This window comes from Colias eurytheme, chromosome 1, assembly GCF_061535395.1.
Source record: "Colias eurytheme isolate Ceu_HAF_F1 chromosome 1, ilColEury1 Martin Lab GWU primary, whole genome shotgun sequence".
NCBI classification, from domain to species: Eukaryota; Metazoa; Arthropoda; class Insecta; order Lepidoptera; family Pieridae; genus Colias; species Colias eurytheme.
Genome location: NC_142980.1, coordinates 2,705,504 through 2,722,906, shown reverse-complemented (window position 1 = coordinate 2,722,906; position 17,403 = coordinate 2,705,504). Strand labels below are relative to the sequence as shown.

At 33.0% G+C, this 17,403-nt stretch overlaps 1 protein-coding gene across 1 annotated transcript; it reads right to left on the bottom strand.

Annotated features, from left to right (window-relative positions):
* Positions 1 to 764: 764 nt before the first annotated feature.
* LOC149910913 (calaxin-like) lies at positions 765 to 16,627 on the bottom strand. The gene is made up of 5 exons (XM_090112190.1): positions 16,507 to 16,627; positions 13,501 to 13,570; positions 10,926 to 11,106; positions 8,661 to 8,771; positions 765 to 950 (listed from the first exon to the last, which is right to left on the bottom strand). Exons 1-5 carry the CDS (start codon positions 16,625 to 16,627, stop codon positions 765 to 767), a joined length of 669 nt encoding a protein of 222 aa, XP_089968316.1.
* Positions 16,628 to 17,403: the final 776 nt, after the last annotated feature.

Sequence of the window (17,403 nt, the reverse complement as noted above, 5' to 3'; positions counted from 1 at the left end):
TGTCATAATCCAAATTTTCAAAAGAGTTTATTTTATGAAGATAAAAAACTAACCTTATAATTTGATTGAAATCTATCTTCTATAATATAAAAATGAATCGCAAAATGTGTTGGTAAGCGCATAACTCGAGAACAGCTGAACCGATTTCGTTAGTTATTATTGACTGGTTCAGGGTTTTGACTATAACATATAAAACGTAATTTTTTATTATAAAACTTTTTGGTATTTCAGGGTGTCACCTCCAGATTAATAACAGACTGTCTATTTCATAGGCTGATGTGTAAACTGTAAGCAATATGGATTGGTCAAACTGTTGTTTAACCATGAGTAGGTATGTAACTAGCCTTAAGCTCCGTTTTAATATAGATAAACGCAAACACAGCTGCGAATGTCAAACGATGAAATTCCTAAGCAATTGCTCATGTGTGCAAATGTTTGGTGTTTGTGGTCAGCTCTTCAGCAGTATAAAATCTATTTTTAAATTGTTACAGATGTAATATTATATACTTTAAATAATAACGATAGAAAACTTATTCCGTATGCCCTACGACCTATTAAAGGTAGAGGACGTCACACGGCCTTAAATACCTTCTAAAAAAATAAATTAATGGACTACATCTTTCACATGTATATATTTTTGTATCATCTGTGAAACACTTAAATTATCTATTTGTATGCAATTTGAAGTCTGTAAGGGGTGCTACAATCTGTTTAAACGAAACAAGATCATAATTATCTACTACTACATAATATATTTATTTCATCTACATTTTGCCCCAATTAGGACACCACGTGGCGAGAAACGCGTACACGGCGGGTCGCTCCGGCAGGCAGTAGCCAAGGCTCTCCAGGAGGGACGGGGTCTGAGTGACAGACTTGTGGAAGTCATCGAAGCTGATGACACCATCTACGTCCACGTCCATCCGCTTGAGCATTATGTCCACAAATTCCTGGAAATGGAAAAATAGTTTAAGTTTAGTGTTAATGGATCATGTTGCTATGTAAGAAATAAATAAAGAAATATACGTTTATCCTAGGCTGAAGTGTTAATAGAATCTAGCGCGGCTAGCGTTCTACGCATTAGCTAATTTTGCTTACTCTACGCCAATCATTACGCTGTTATACTTATATTACACTAAAAAAGATCACGATTCAATCTTGTTCAATAAATTTTCGTTTCAGTTAAATCTTTACTCTAAAGTATTTTAAGATCACAAAATATCGTCTTATCAATCTCATAAGATCGTATCAAAGATTACTTTGTAAAAAATTGTGAATTACAGTTATTTTTATTTCAGTTCACTTTGAATGTGTTTCACCTTATTAAAATCAGAAGGCGCTCTATATAATATCAATTATCAAATAATTAACATTAAAAAATTCATACAAAACTCAAGCAACTATACCTACATCTGTTAACATATTAATATTTCTATAAATTATAAAATATTTCCGATTTCACGCGCCAATTATCGTTCACCTGACCCTAACCTAGCTGTATACGCAGAGGTCAGTGTTACGCTACGACCGTAATCCTCAGCAGATTGCTTATTCATATGCTGGATTCATAAATGAAAATTTGCCATTATTGATTTTATTCCGGCAATTGAGTGAACAGGCTTCTTCTGGGTAAACGTGCTCCTAAATAGATCGCAACACTACTTAAAATCAGGCAGGATAGACGGTCAAACATCTACCCATTTAATATTAAAAAAAAATTGCACTCCTCATCACATTAATATCAGGTATTGGTTCAATTATCATGTCGCTTACGAATAACAATACCCGCGGCCCATTATTAAAGTGGCTCGACAGAACAGTCAAGTTTTTGTTAGTAGAAATCCGACATAACCCAAGGCTCCTTCCCCGGGACTGCCCGGGAGCGGTCGGTAGGTACCTATGCAGGAACTTCCCACTAAAATGGTTTCAACTTTCAATTGTATTGTTGTTAGTTTCAATATTAATGTAAGTGCGTACATAATATTATGGGAATCAATTTGATTTTTATTTGGCCTATCCGCTGTCCCAGTTCAAAACAGAGAAAAAAGTAAAAAGCTATGAAAGATTTCGAAATAACTCAGAGCTCGATCCCTGGGGGCCTTGGGTTTGTGTGAATTTGTCCATGGCGATTTATTGTAAAATATTTATTATAACAGTTTATGTTATAGTACAATAATAATTATTGTCAAGTAGTGAGATACAAACCAAGCTATATATAGCTATATACTAGCGGTCCGCCCCGGCTTCGCCCGTGGTACCTACATGTTTAAACTATCCTATCTCTCAAGTTGGATCGAACTGCACATGGTGTGCGAATTTTATTATAATCGGTTAAGTGGTTTAGGAGTCCATTGAGGACAAACATTGTGACACGAGATTTATATATAGATAAGATTTATATCTAAAACTATAAATGCGAAATACCCGTATCTGTTTCCCGCTGAACTTCCCAAGAATTTGCTACAGACGGAACCTCGGATATCGAATAAGGCCACTTTTCTCGGAAACAAGACGGACGGAGTGGTTGAAATAAGAAATAGAAATATAGGCGACGAATATCTGGCAATACCACTAATGCACAAGCTAAGCCGTGGGTGGAAGCTATTTCTTTATAGAAATGACAAAACAAAGGCTAAGGTCTAGATACATTTAGGTATTGAACCGCAATCCAGATAAGTGTATCTTTCACAATATTAAGACATCTGGGAGATTATAACTGAAAAAATCGCTTTAGTGCGAGTCGGATTCGCGACATGAGGGTTCCGTACAAATAAGCTACGGTAGTTTAAGCTACAAGCTATAAGTGTTTGTATTTTTTAGTCTATCTTTAAGTGCAATAAAGTATTAATAAATAAAACAAATAAATAAGCTAAAGAACAGCATAAAAAGGTCACTCATATAATTTATGACCTCACCAAGCTTTACCACATTTTAACTGAAATTTTGAAGTGACAAACGAACAGACAGACAGATTATATGATATGATACTCTGACAGAATGTTTTTCTTTTTAGGCACGGAACCCTAAAATTTACAGGTGATAAAACATTAAAACGAAGTGATGTGGAGTTTCACGGCCGCTATAAAATATAAAGTAGCCTAGCTACCTACAACTTTTTAAAGTTATGTTTAGTATATATATGGATTTATGTTCTTTTTAAGTTGGTTCACTGTTAAATGTTTTAATCAAAAGGAATATAGGGTTAACATGGGAATATAGGGTAAATAAAAGTTTATTGTTTTATTTATTACTAGCGGTCCGCCCCGGCTTCGCCCGTGGTACATGTTTACGTTTTCTCTACATAAAAACCATCCTCGTACTTCAAGAAATATAATAAAAAAAGAATTATCGAAATCGGTTCAGCCGTTCTCGAGTTATGCGCTTACCAACACATTTTGCGATTCATTTTTATATATAAGAAAGATTATAATAAAATATAATCTTCCCACAAAACCTATTAAAATGTTTTTCATATTATGTCAATATTGTATTTTTTCTAGGTGTAAAGAGACAAAGCTATAGATGAAACTTACAATGCCCCTAAGCAAAATCACTATCACTACATAGTATAAAACAAAGTCGCTTTCTCTGTCCCGATATCCATATGTAATTATGTATGCTTAAATCTTTAAAACTATATAATAGAAAGAGTGATTCAAGAGGAAGGTTTTAGTATATATAATTTACTTTCCACCCGCGGCTTCGCCCGCGCAGTCCTACAGGATAAAACCTATCCTATGTCCCGGGGTAAAAAGTAGCCTATGTCCTTTCTCGGGTATCAAAATATCCCTATACCAAATTTCATGCAAATTGGTTCAGTAGTTAAGGCGTGATTGAGTAACAGACAGACAGACAGAGTTACTTTCGCATTTATAATATTAAGTATGGATTAGGTTTTAGACAAAGTGGGCAAACTGCAGGCAGAAAGCTAGTAATATATAATTTGTAAGTTTCAAATAAGTACTTTACTACTCTCTTTTAATAAAAGCTTCTAGAAATGGGTGTTGCAATTCTTTTGAAAACACCAATGGTTCCGATTGAGCAATCTCGGTTGATTAAATGAAATTTTTATAAGTTTAAAGGACTCTTGCTCAATTTTTTCTACTTTTAAGAAGAACCTTGGAGTTTGGACGTAACGTTTTTCTCACTTCTAAATATTGTATCGCGAATCTAGTAAAGTTCGTAATACGTAACCTTTCCTTTTATTGACAAGGAGCCTTTTATTATTTGTAACTTTTATATATAAAAAAGAAATAGTTTCACCACTTATAACTCAAGAAAATATTTATACAAAACAACAACTGAAGGGACTTTTTGTTTAGATTTGAAAAACTACAATAATGGCAATAATGGACTACAAACTACAATAATGGACACAGGGGAGCATCGGAGCATCTAGTTATTATAATAAATAAACATTTCATATTTCAATTAACCAATATAATTTGAAATTATTGTACTCTTTTGTTTAGGTTGGGTTGTTCAAAAGGGAGTGGGAATACCGCTAGTAAGTAAAAAATGTATTACTATAAACCTTGACTGAATTTATGGAAATATAACTCAAAATACATTTCTCAACTATGCATGATTCACCTTTTAAACTAGTTGAGTTGCTGTACCTGGAATTATTAAAGTGAACTTCGATATTTAATTAAATTATAAATTTCACATTTAATCTTTCCAACGCGAAGAACAGATAAGGAAAACTTTCAAGAAGATTATATGGCGACGATTAATTTTCAAAGTTTGAGTTCAATGCATCTGGGACAGACAACAGTTCTCAAGAAAGTCTTTCATGAATCTTATATAATATTATAATCATTGAACTATTACATAATTTATTCATTATATTTTACGAAACAAGTTATAAATAATGATATTGTAACAGAACTTCATTTTCATTACTACCTACACACGCTATCTACAATCTCTGCGAAAAACACAAAATTAATATTAGCGCCATCTATTGGTCTTTATTTCAAACGTTGGCAAACTGAAAAGCTCTCGTTCGCAAATGTTCACGGACAAATTAAAAGGTGGCATTAATTTCTGGAGTAAATAGAATAACAGATGTTATGTTACAGCCTGTAATAGTACTGAAAATTCTACTCGGCACTAGATGGCATGCAAGGAAAGGTTTTATACTGCCTATATATATATAATATATATATAATATATATATATATTATAATATATTATAATATCTCATTATTCACAGTGAAACTGACTGTAGGGAAATTATGAAAAGGAGGGTACTTTTTTATAATACCTACATTAAAAAAATTCACAACCGATTATATTAACTAGGAATAATTATTAAGGACTGTGTAAATCTGAAACAGCTTGATAATATAATGTTAGGATTTGTTCCCACGTAAAGTATTTTCACCATCAAACTCAAACTCAAACATTTATTTATTTTATTAAATTAGACTTCTTGGAGAAGCACTTTTGAAACGTCATTACATATTTTTAACATTTACCACCGATTCGGAAAGCGGTATCTACGGCGAAGAACCGACAAGAAACTCCATAGTTGCTCTTTTAAATCATGTCAGTTTTACAATTTAATTTTTCAAAATACATAATGTTACAATGGAAGTGTGTGGACAAGGTTACATATCACTACATGGTACTTATAAGACAAAGTCGCTTCCCACTGTCTCTATGTATCCTTAAATCTTTTTAACGCTACGAATTTTGGTGCGGTTTTCTTAAAGATAGAGAGGATGGTTTTATTATATTATAATTTAGGTAGTAAGCTTTTGTACATTTTGCCGTCCGGGAGCCTTCGACGAAAACATCGCCCTTTGAGATTTATTTAAATCCATACTAATATTATAAATGCGAAAGTAACTCTGTCTGTCTGTCTGTTACTCAATCACGCCTAAACTACTGAACCAATTTGCATGAAATTTGGTATGGAGATATTTTGATACCCGAGAAAGGACATAGGCTACCTTTTATTGGGAAATAATAATATGTACCACGGGCGAAGCCGGGGCGGACCTCTAGTAATATATGAATGTATTACAGTTGTAGTAATGAATCGTATTACATACAGGTCTACAGAAAAGTCCGGGACAGCAGATGTTAGGATAACATACTTATATCCATTAAATACTTGGAAAAATATAAAATGATAATTGGAAAGCTGCTTCCACAAAAACAGTATTATAATTCAGCAAAAAATAACGCGCAGCGAAATTTTAATTATTTTCTGTCCTCGTGTTTCGAACGGGCTTTGCCTCTCGTTCAAGAAGGGGTGGATGAACAATGTTGTTTTATTGTGAAATATCTACATTGTGGACACCTGACGAAATGAGCACGAGTCAGTCATGTAAACAAAGGGGTTTGGGTAAAGTTAGCGTCGTGATGAACTTTCGCGGCCAGTGATGAAACTTCGATATTTTGAAAGAGCAAAAATTATTATCGTCACAAATCTCTTACCAATGTCGGAACGGAGTTTTTGGTTTTGTATTTGTCATTTACCTAGAATCTAGATGATCTATTATAATATTCTTCTGGGTTTTTAAGTTTCTGTTTTATATATTATTTACTTAAGAATTCGTAGCAATCTTGACTTGATTCAATGAATTAGATTAAGTTTAGGATTGATGTTTATAGGCATTATGTAAGTAGTGTAGAGTCATTTAAGGAACCAAAAGAGTTTCTACTTTTCTATATTTGCCAATAGGCATATTCGCCAGTTGTTTAAGAAAGAATGCAAAAAAAGACAATTACATATTTAAGATATTTGTTTATTATTTAGTCACACTTATATTTATAAGACTCCGAGATAAAAATTGAGCATGATAGAACAAAAAAAAATTGTAAAATTACTTTTGTAAGTGATGCGTATCTAAGGGCGGCCAAACACGGACCGCTTCAAGCAGTTGAGACCGTCCGTGTACGACCGGCCTATATTAGTTCATAATATCCGACGTAACCTAATAGGCTCTAAACTAACTCAATTTGGGTAATACGTCCGCAATTTGAGATAAATGCATGTAATCCGGGTTTCCACTTACTAAAAACGCCTGCTAAAATGGATTATCGCTATTAAATTATTTCGTAGGCTGAATATAATATAACCGAGAGAAGTGGTGGCTCAGTGGTGAGAATTCGGAATTCAGATCGATAAGTCCGGGGTTCGAGACCAGGCGAGCGCGCAGGAAATAAATTGATTTTCAATTTATCTGCGCATGTTGTAACATCACCACTGCTCGAGCGGTGAAGGAAAACATCGTGAGGAAACCGACATGTCGAAGAATCAAAAGTTCGACGATATACGTCATCCACTAACCCGCACGTGGCCAGCATGGTGGATTATGGCCTGTACCCTCATAGGAGGCCCGTGTCCCAGCAGTGGGAATATAACCACTACCTGCTTCAATTTTCTCCTCGGAAGACGTTTTATAAGTTTTCTAAGTATAATATTGTATTAATAAAAGCGGTGATAAATGCAGCAAATCATAAAAAATATAAATAAATACTTTTATAATAAAATACTTTTAGGTAAATGAACGTAGATTTCAACTTTAAATGTTTGCAAGCTCGATCAAAATGGACAAAATCAGGTATCCATTTGGACGATATCACTTTACATGTAATAAAATCTCTAAAAGCGTATCAAATGTTTGCATACGGAGAAGGTTATTAATCCATCCAGTAAACCTAACGTGCGATCTGCTCAAATTCCATGTATCAATTAAGCGCGTCACACATGGTGAAGATACTATAATATTTTATCTTAAGATACGGTAATATTTTATATTATAGTATCTTAAGGTATCCGGTATCAGCGTTCTGACCATCATTTTTCTTTTTGTCATTGCGTACTAAGACCCCTGTAGAACCGCCATCCTGTTACAACTGATCCGAAATTTTGTGGGTCATTTGTAACTGGATGGCGGTTCTACAGGGGTCTTAGTACGCAATGCCAAAAAGAAAAATGATGGTCAGAACGCTGATACCGGATACCTTAAGATACTATAATATAAAATATAACCGTATCTTAAGATAAAATATTATAGTATCTTCACCGTGTGTGACGCGCTTTAGGCTATTACGTATTCGATATTTACATATGCAAAGTGAACTATTAAATATTCTGTTTCCTTAGTACATCGGTTTGAGTATGCGTTACAATTTCAAGATTCATTTTTTGACTGCCCCATGAGCACAAAAAATCTGACTCGGACATATTATTATATAAGTTCTATGTACCCCCTGACTGACACAACCCTCTAAAGACATAGTAAACTTACCAACGTACCCTTACCCGCACTATTTTTTATGAAAAAGTAACTGTAGGTTAAAAGCCGGCAAATTATCGCATTAGCGCAAATCATCCATTTTGAAAGAACTGGTGAGAAAAAAGAAAAATACCATTTATAAGTTACAATCAATGATTGCAAAATACATAACTGGCGCTTTTCCTCAAGTTATGAGGTACTGACTATATACGCGAACAGAATTTTTCAATAGGCAGGTTGTTACATAGCGAGCACCCTCGCTCGCAGCTTTCCTCGACCGAGTCACGTTGACCAAACGATTTCCTATTTACCTCGCGGACACGGCTTTTTAGGGTTCCGTAGCCAAAGGGTCAAAAAAAATCTCCCTTTATAAAATTATTTCTAAGCAAATATTATAAGCACCTTCACAGCTTCTTCCACGTCGTCATCCCGCGAAGCCTTGGAGATGCTTTTCTTCATACACTGATACATAGTCTCTCTCCGCAAATGGCCTTCACCCAAAAGGTCGTAACACTGCAAGACATGTAAAACATCAATGAAATCGACAAATCAATTTAATTACAGATTATTGAAATCATAAAATTACCTTCGTGCAAGGTTCTTATTTAATAATTCACGCTAAAGAGCTTCAGGAAAGTCAAATGGTTAACAATAAACGTCAATCGGTACGATTTAATGAGTACAAGAAAAAGGTCAGTCGGATAGAATATTAAGCATATTTGCTTTAACTAGTGTTATGGTTTCATTTTTATGTAACTATTTCTGACGGTTTGTTATAATAAACTTTTCTTATAATATCTCAAACTACCTGAAATGTTTTTATCGACATCATTTTGCTTTTGAATATGCTGTAAAATATTATACTTAGAACAGATAATTTTTTTTCTTTTGAAATATGTATTACCGAAAAGCCGATACAAGAGAAGATATAGAGTTCGAGAAGTGTGTCTGATCTAGTAAAAGCTCATTATCACACTGTTTGTATGCATTTCCTGAGAACATTAGCTATGGTGGTGTTTATTTTTTTTACACCATATGAAAGTAGAGATTTCAATGAATAAAAGTTTTTGAAAAAAGCTGATATTTTGACGGGTGACTTTTCGATTGAAAATTAGGTTGTTTTTTGGTATTAATTCAAAATAAGGCGAAAAATAAATATTTTCAATAAAATAAATTACAGTGTATTTGGGACATAATAAAGTAAGTTTCCACCAAATTTCGTAGAAAATAAATAAATTTTGAAGTAGATAGAAATAAAAAACCAAAAACTTGGTTTTTTGAATTTTTCACCTAAATTTTGAGGTTATGTGAAAAAATTGTCAATACAAAAGTTGTAGAACTTTTAATTACCTACAACTTTGCAATTGAACTTTTTTCCGTAGGACTTGTAGTTTTGTCGGAAATCGAGAGAAACCATTTTTTTCTCTTAAAAGCTCCCCCGAACTCGGATTGACCGTAATTTATTTTTCCTTTTATTTTCATCATATTCCCTTTTCTAATGGGTTTCATCCGACTGCGATTTTTTTGCACTTTTTATTATTTTTAAAGGCTTCTACCCTAGTTTACAAGTTCTACAAGGTATGAAATAGGTTAAGACTCCAGTTGACTCTCCAAAGTTATGAATCGTACTAATAAGTGCTTGCATTTTTAGTATTTAACCCTAGAAGCCTAATCTATATGGAACGTACACAAAGCCTTAATATACGTCTCAGAGGCGTACACATATAAAAGCCATTATTTTAGGTATATTATTTAATTATTATTGTTTTAATAAAGCGGAAATTTGAATTTGGGAAATAAACTAAAAATAAAACTACACTATTATCAATTATAACTATAATCAAAGTTGTTTATTACAACATAAAAAACAATATGCATAAATTGGAACAAAAAAATTTACTTCTTCATAATCAACTTAAAACATATATTATTTTTATAAAGTATCAATTTTTTTTACGCTAATTATATATTTTTAGATAAAACATTACAACTAACCGGTCTATAAAGGATTAGTTTATCTTTAGGACCACACTACACATAAATCAACCTTGTGCTCGCCACACACAGATTTTTTTACATTTATTACACACAAATTTTGAAATTCATGGTTGGATTAGTTTCTGCAGAAGGCCCAGATTATTGTAATGACGCAACGAACTCAGACACCTCATTATTTTAGCCCTTGCTTTGAACGTCGTCGATAATATGGTCATCCTCAACTTCGGAACCTGAATCCTCGTGAGGACTGCCTTCTCCATTCAAATTTGCGATAATGTCGTCTTTATTTAATAGATTGGACCGTAATATATTTATAACTGAAACAATTCCAGAAAAAGATATAAAATACACGAAAAACAAATCAAAAGTAAAATCACTTAATCTTAGTTAAAAGTTACACAAAGCCTAAACATACGTCTCGCAGGCATGCAACACTTCGATAAATCAAAAATGGCGGGACTTACCATAACGATATAGACACCGTCCTCTAGCTCCCGTCGGCCACTGAGATAACTAAAAAGTACGACGCGCTAGCTTCAACCGTTAGAAAGAGACATCCGATATTCGAATTTTTGTACGCCTCGCAGGCGTAGATTAGGCTTCTAGGGTTAAGTAGATCTTAACGTCACACTTTTAATTGGAAATTCAATAGCATCAATACAAAATCACCGTAAATGCATAAGAAATGCGCTCCTCCAAATCGCCGCGTAGGTACAGAGACATTGCCTTCGCAAACGTTGCCATGGTAACGTAGGGAGAGGTCCCTCTGTCCAGGGCCACCATAACTCGCTCCATCATATAAGCGTCCGTCATCCCCAACCCGGTATGAAGAACATCCCTAAAGTGCGCTCTGAAAAAATTATCAATTAGCGATTGAATATTAGAACCGACACGGACATAATCCGATTTAAAAACGACAAAGAGTTATTCCATGATACATCTAATGTAATAGGAGCTTACAGAATGCAAATGCTCAAAATTCATCCATTAGGATAAATACCATTGTGCTGCCAGGTATTGATACGAGGAATCACAATCGACATTTTCACAAATAGGTACCTACTCCAGTCAGTCATGACAATTAATCCATACTAATATTATAAATGCGAAAGTAACTCTGTCTGTCTGTCTGTTACTCAATCACGCCTAAACTACTGAACCAATTTTCATGAAATTTGGTAAGGACAAATTTTGATACCCGAGGACATAGGCTACTTCTTATCCCGGGAAAATGATGTAATCCTGGAAATCCCACGGGAACGAGAACTATGCGGGTTTTTTATTAAACTGAATGAAAACCTTCCAAAAGTTCTGCAAACTTGACACAGATATCGGAAAAATATACCGAATGGTTGTATAAATTTGCACCAATTTTGGTATTGAGAATTGTAAACTCTTTCTGTTGTGATATAGAATATCTTTGTGGAAATAAATATCTAGTTTGAAATTACGGAAATTGAATTGCATAATATTATTGAAAGATAGTTTATAAACTCAGGTAATAAACGTGATAATATTACAACGTAGGGCGTTCTGTAGGTAGTAAGTAGCAGAAAACAACAACAATGTACCAATTAAAATTTTAACACGCTTATATACAATTTCTCTCGTCTCGTTAGTGACTTAATGAAACAAATATTATAATCCCCCGGTATTTATATTTAGATACTACGATAGTCATCCCCGGACCAAGCCTTTGGGATAAAATATATTTGTATCAAAGTTTTTGAAATATGTTTGTGAAAATCGATAATTGAGAGGTTAGCACTAGCTCATGCGATCTGCGTGCGGGATTAACACAATTATCTCTTACACCTTTTTTATATTGAGTTTCGCGTGAAACCCAATTTATTAGGCGAAATTTTATACCGGCTTATAAACGTGCATTGATAAAATGTTTATCAACAATTTTTTCAGGAAAATATTGGTCAAATTCATACTCTTTATTAAATATTAATAAATTTAGGTACTATAAAGCATAGAGTGGGTACTGGATACCTACCTAAATAACTAAATTTTAAGTTATTTAATATTTATATGTAGGTAAGTAGGTATATTATGACGTCAAATATTATTTAAATACTAACAAGCGAACAAAGCTACTAAACATACTGACTGGTCACGTAAACCTCTGCATGGAAGACACTATCATGATCTGAACCTACAGCATGTTGACAAACTAGCGTCAAACGAATGGCTCAGAAGAGGAGAACTATTCCCAGAGACGGAGGGGTTTATGATAGCTATCCAAGATCAAGTGATAGAAACACGCAACTACCGAAAACATATAATGAAAATACCAGCTACACAAGATATTTGCCGAAAATGCCACAACTCCACAGAAACCATCCAGCATAATATCACAGGTGCATGCAGTGCAATAGTTTAAACAGATTACAAGCATCGGCATGACCATATTGCGAATATAATACACCAAAAACTCGCTATAAAACACAACCTTATAGACAAAACACCAAATAAACTGAAATTCAATGCAAGTATAAATGATAATTTACTACTTATGTAGTTTATAAACAAAGTATGTTTATGAAAAAATTTATATAAACTAAATACACTAAATGTTTACAAATCTTTCTGCTTTGTTGTTGTTGTTTTCATTATATTCATTAAAAATAGTGTATTAATGGGTTCAGTAAATACAAAAATTGTAGCTTAATTAATGTTGAAAAACAACAATTAATTGTATTAGTGGAAAGTAATATAGATATGGCAGTTTTGTAAACAACTGATTTTCTGTGTCGGATAAATATTATTAAACATTACTCCCACTATCCATTGTCTTAACTGATGAACCAGAAAATGTTTTGTCTTCGTGTAATATGCTTGTAATTAACAGTTTTAAAATTATTTTTATATACGTATTTTATATTTGAACAGTTTGAATTTTGAATCCACGAGGTTTAGGAAGCAATAAATTGTTTTATTTTTAATGAACTTTAATACTTGTAAAATCTTTGTAGTTAAAAATGTAATACCGATACAGTATTATTTTTTTTTTCATTTCCATACACAAGGGAGAGTTCTCAAGTCATAGCGCTTTTTTAAATTTTATTCTATTTAATCTGGAAACCTAAATCCTAATTGTAGTTGCAAATTTTTAATGCGATTCACTCAAAATCGCTCGAAAATGTTATATAAGTAAACTTAGTAATTCTTATTTTTTTTTATTTTAGTCAGTTTTTTATTGAGGTACCTAGGTAATTTTTACAAACACTCCGTTTACCTTGATATTAAATCCGACCCCGCCGGTTTCTCGTCGCGCTTTTGTATTTTGAAAAATATCACCATTATTTCTGCGAACCAAAGAAGAACATGTAATGCATCATAATGCATAAAAGGAACAAAATTATGACCCAAACGAAGTTCTCCATCTATTTGCTTGTAAAGAGATGTTTAAATTTCAAAAGCATACAGCGGAATGAGGATCAATAGCTGTAATATGAAGCTTTATACGTAACTAGAAGGTCACAATATTTATGTATAATACTAGGCTTGTACTACGAATGCACTCATTTAATTAATTAATGGGGTGGAAAGACGGACTCTACATGTCCATACTCGGCTGCTTAGTGAGTTCTCCCTTTTAATTATCTCGTCAAAATTATTTATTCAAAATTGAATTGGACATTTCAAAGTATGGTTGTAAATGTGAAATGCAAATATCGTAAATGCATGTTAAGGAGGCATTAAGCTGTCAGCCCAAACCACCATTAGAGCGTTGTAGGACTTATTTAGTTCTTTGACGATTTACCTCCTTTAAATATACATTTGTTTAAATAGTAGGTGGGTATGGTGGGATATATTGATGTTTATTTTTCGTTGAAGATACATTTTCGAATTATGCAAAATACGTGAAAATTATTTGAATTGTTTATTAAAGGTAGAGCTTCTCTTCCACTTTATTAATAAAAGTACCACAATAAAGGTTTTTTTAATGAATTTAAGTCCTAAGGATACTGACATAATATAATAACACATATAGGAAACATTAAATTTCCTTCGCGAAATATTACAGATTTTTAATTTAAGGAATTTTATTCAGGGTTAGACAGATTTATTGCATTTTTATAATATATACAGTAGCACCTCGTTAAGTCGAACCTCGATAAGTCAAAAACCTCCAAATCTCGAAAAAATGTCTTGTTCCCTTCCCTTCAAACCCGAAAACCTCCGTAACTTGAAATCTCGGCCCTCTGTTAGTCGAAATAATCACCGAGTCCCTCCAAGCCATTTTGGTACATATTTTCACTCTATAACTCGAAAAATTAAATTTGACCTCTGTATCTCGAACATGGCAACATTTTATTTTACAATCTTTATAACTTGATCATTTGGACTTTAACAATTTGCCGACAGTGCAGTACACTATATTGTTTCTTAGAAAATATTTTAGGAGTATACGATAATAAATTTATGACTCACGTAAACACGTGTTTGCATTAAGTAGGTATCTGATGACGAAATTATCGATTCAGTAGCTCAGAAAACCGATACTAATGATTAAGATGACATAGAAGACGTGAATAGTACATGCGCTCCATGCGTTTCCATCAAAGAGGCAAGAACCGCATTGAATACCTTACGAAATTTTATAGAGCAAACCAGTATCTCTGAAGAAGAAGAATTTTCTGTTCTTTATAGATTAGATAATGCTAGAGAACAACCAAATTATCTAAAGCAAAAAAAATACTGACTTTTTTAATGCCATATTTTTTATTTTAAAATGATTTGAAATAATGTTGATTTATAATAAATAAAAACATGTTCGTCACCTCTGCAAGTTGAATTTTAATGTACTTTACCTCTCTAACTCAAAATTTATAAGAATAAACCTCAAACTCTGTATGTCGAATCAAAATCCGCCTAAGTCGAAATCCTCCATAAGTTGAAAACTCTATAACTCGAATTTTTTGGCGTCTCCCTTGATATTCGACTTATAGAGGTGCTACTGTATTCCTAAAATGATTAGTCACTTGAAAATAATAAACTTGAAATAAAACTTTTCAAACTGCAATCGTGTAGTCTCTAATTAATTGGATATGGAAGTATTACGGCATGAGGGCATTTTAAATTTTATAGAAGAGAAAATTACTAAGTTACCAAATGCTCATATATTATTCACCATGAAAAACTGCAACGTGTGAACTGAAGGTAACTTCGTAGTATGAGGTAAAAAGAATTGTTAAGTAGTTCAATATCCGTTTATTACATTCGGTTTGATGTCCGTCTTGTTATTTCTGTTTGGAAATAAATCTAACATTGAATATTTTCTTTTTGAAAATAAATCTTGATACAGATAAAAACATAGGCTTTTACATAATAATGTGGTATATTATACCTTAAACATGTTAATTTTTTTTATTTTTTTATACTTAATAATATTTTCCTTTCAGTATTTGTGAAAAACATCAAATATTCCTTTTGAAGGTCTTATCCATAATGTGAAGCATAAATACTTATAAGTTAGTTATCAACAGTGATGATAATACCTAAATTACTATCCATTGACTGTCTTCAAAGTTGCAGGCAATTTTCTAATCAATAATGCCTTCTACTCCTTCATAAAATGGGGTTTGGTGCAAGAAAATATGATTATTCTTACAATTATAAATTATAATACGATTTTATTTCAAAATTTACAACTTAATAAACTAATTTGAAAAGAAAGATAAATGAAGATATGAACATTTTAACGGATTCATTGTATTTTAATCAAAACTTTGCATTAAACTTAGAGATAGAGAAGAGACTATATACAGGGTGTCCCACTATTGGTATACTAAGCGCGAAAGAACTTGTAGTTTTGCATACACTGATCACGAAAAAAATACTTAAACAACAAAATTACGTCAAAAATTTTTGCTAAGTTTTTCCTGAAAATCCATGTTTTCTTCTCTAGCTTCGCGCAGCCGGCATATAGCCAGCCGCTTCGCTAATAAGAGTATTTTGTCTATGAAAACATAATCTTAATCGATAGCTCACGTGCTGGTGGCAAAGTGGGCGGGTTGCTTGTAATGGGTGTACACATAGAGTTTTAAGAATTCATCTATTTGAAAAAAAAAATGCGTCTGGAATTTTATAGTTAAGTATTTTTTACGAACTCAGCGTATGCAAAACTATAACCTCCTTTGAGCTTAGTATACCAACAGTGGGACACCCTGTATATTATATTATATAGAGACTATGCCAAGATATAGAGACTATGTACAGAAGTTATAACCAAACATACGTTCCAACTCGTCAAAAGTAAAATGTGTGTCTTTCTGTATCTCCATCCAAATAGCTCCATGCTTTTTGCGAAATCGTATTTCTTCCATGGGATCCAACGCTGAATCTAGTGAGGCCGACATTTCTGATTTTAATCTCAAAACTTTTGTATGATAAACTAATTTAATTAAAAAATAATGATTGACAGATTGACTGTAATGTTTGTGGATCGAAATTTAGTATTCATAGAGAAAAGTAATTATATTATGTCAAATTGTTTATGGCTAGACGTATCATAGACATGGAGGTTTAATTACGCTACTAGACAATATACTCGATTGGTTTTTAATTTATTTGTAACAGGCCCACTGACCTAGATACTAGTATATTCTAGAAGTTTATAATGAACTAACTTTCCGCCCGCGGCTTCGCCCCCGTTTTCAGAGAAAAACCCGTTCACGTAGGATATCCGGGATAAAACCTATCCTATGTCCTTTCTCGGGTATCAAAAGATCCCTGTACCAAATTTCATGCAAATTAGTTCAGCAGTTCAGGCGTGATTGAGTAACAGACAGACAGACAGAGAAATATAGTGTTTCCGAGGTAATGAATACGATAAATTACACCACATGAAAAAAAAAGTAAAAATAATTTAGTTCAAAACTACTGTAACTATTTTCTTAGTACAAATGTTGGTTACCTACAAAACTTGCATCAAATTGAAATATTGGGTATTATTATTGAATTATATTCACTTTAGTTACATAAAATATAATTCCACATCCTGTTTAAACTACAATGCAATTAAGGACTATTTCACTACACGTTTTAAAATGCTACCCAAATCAAGCGCAATTCGAAACTTGAAGCCACGTTCATAAAACGCTACCCGTCTCTGTCTTGCTTGCTGCAAGCGCTA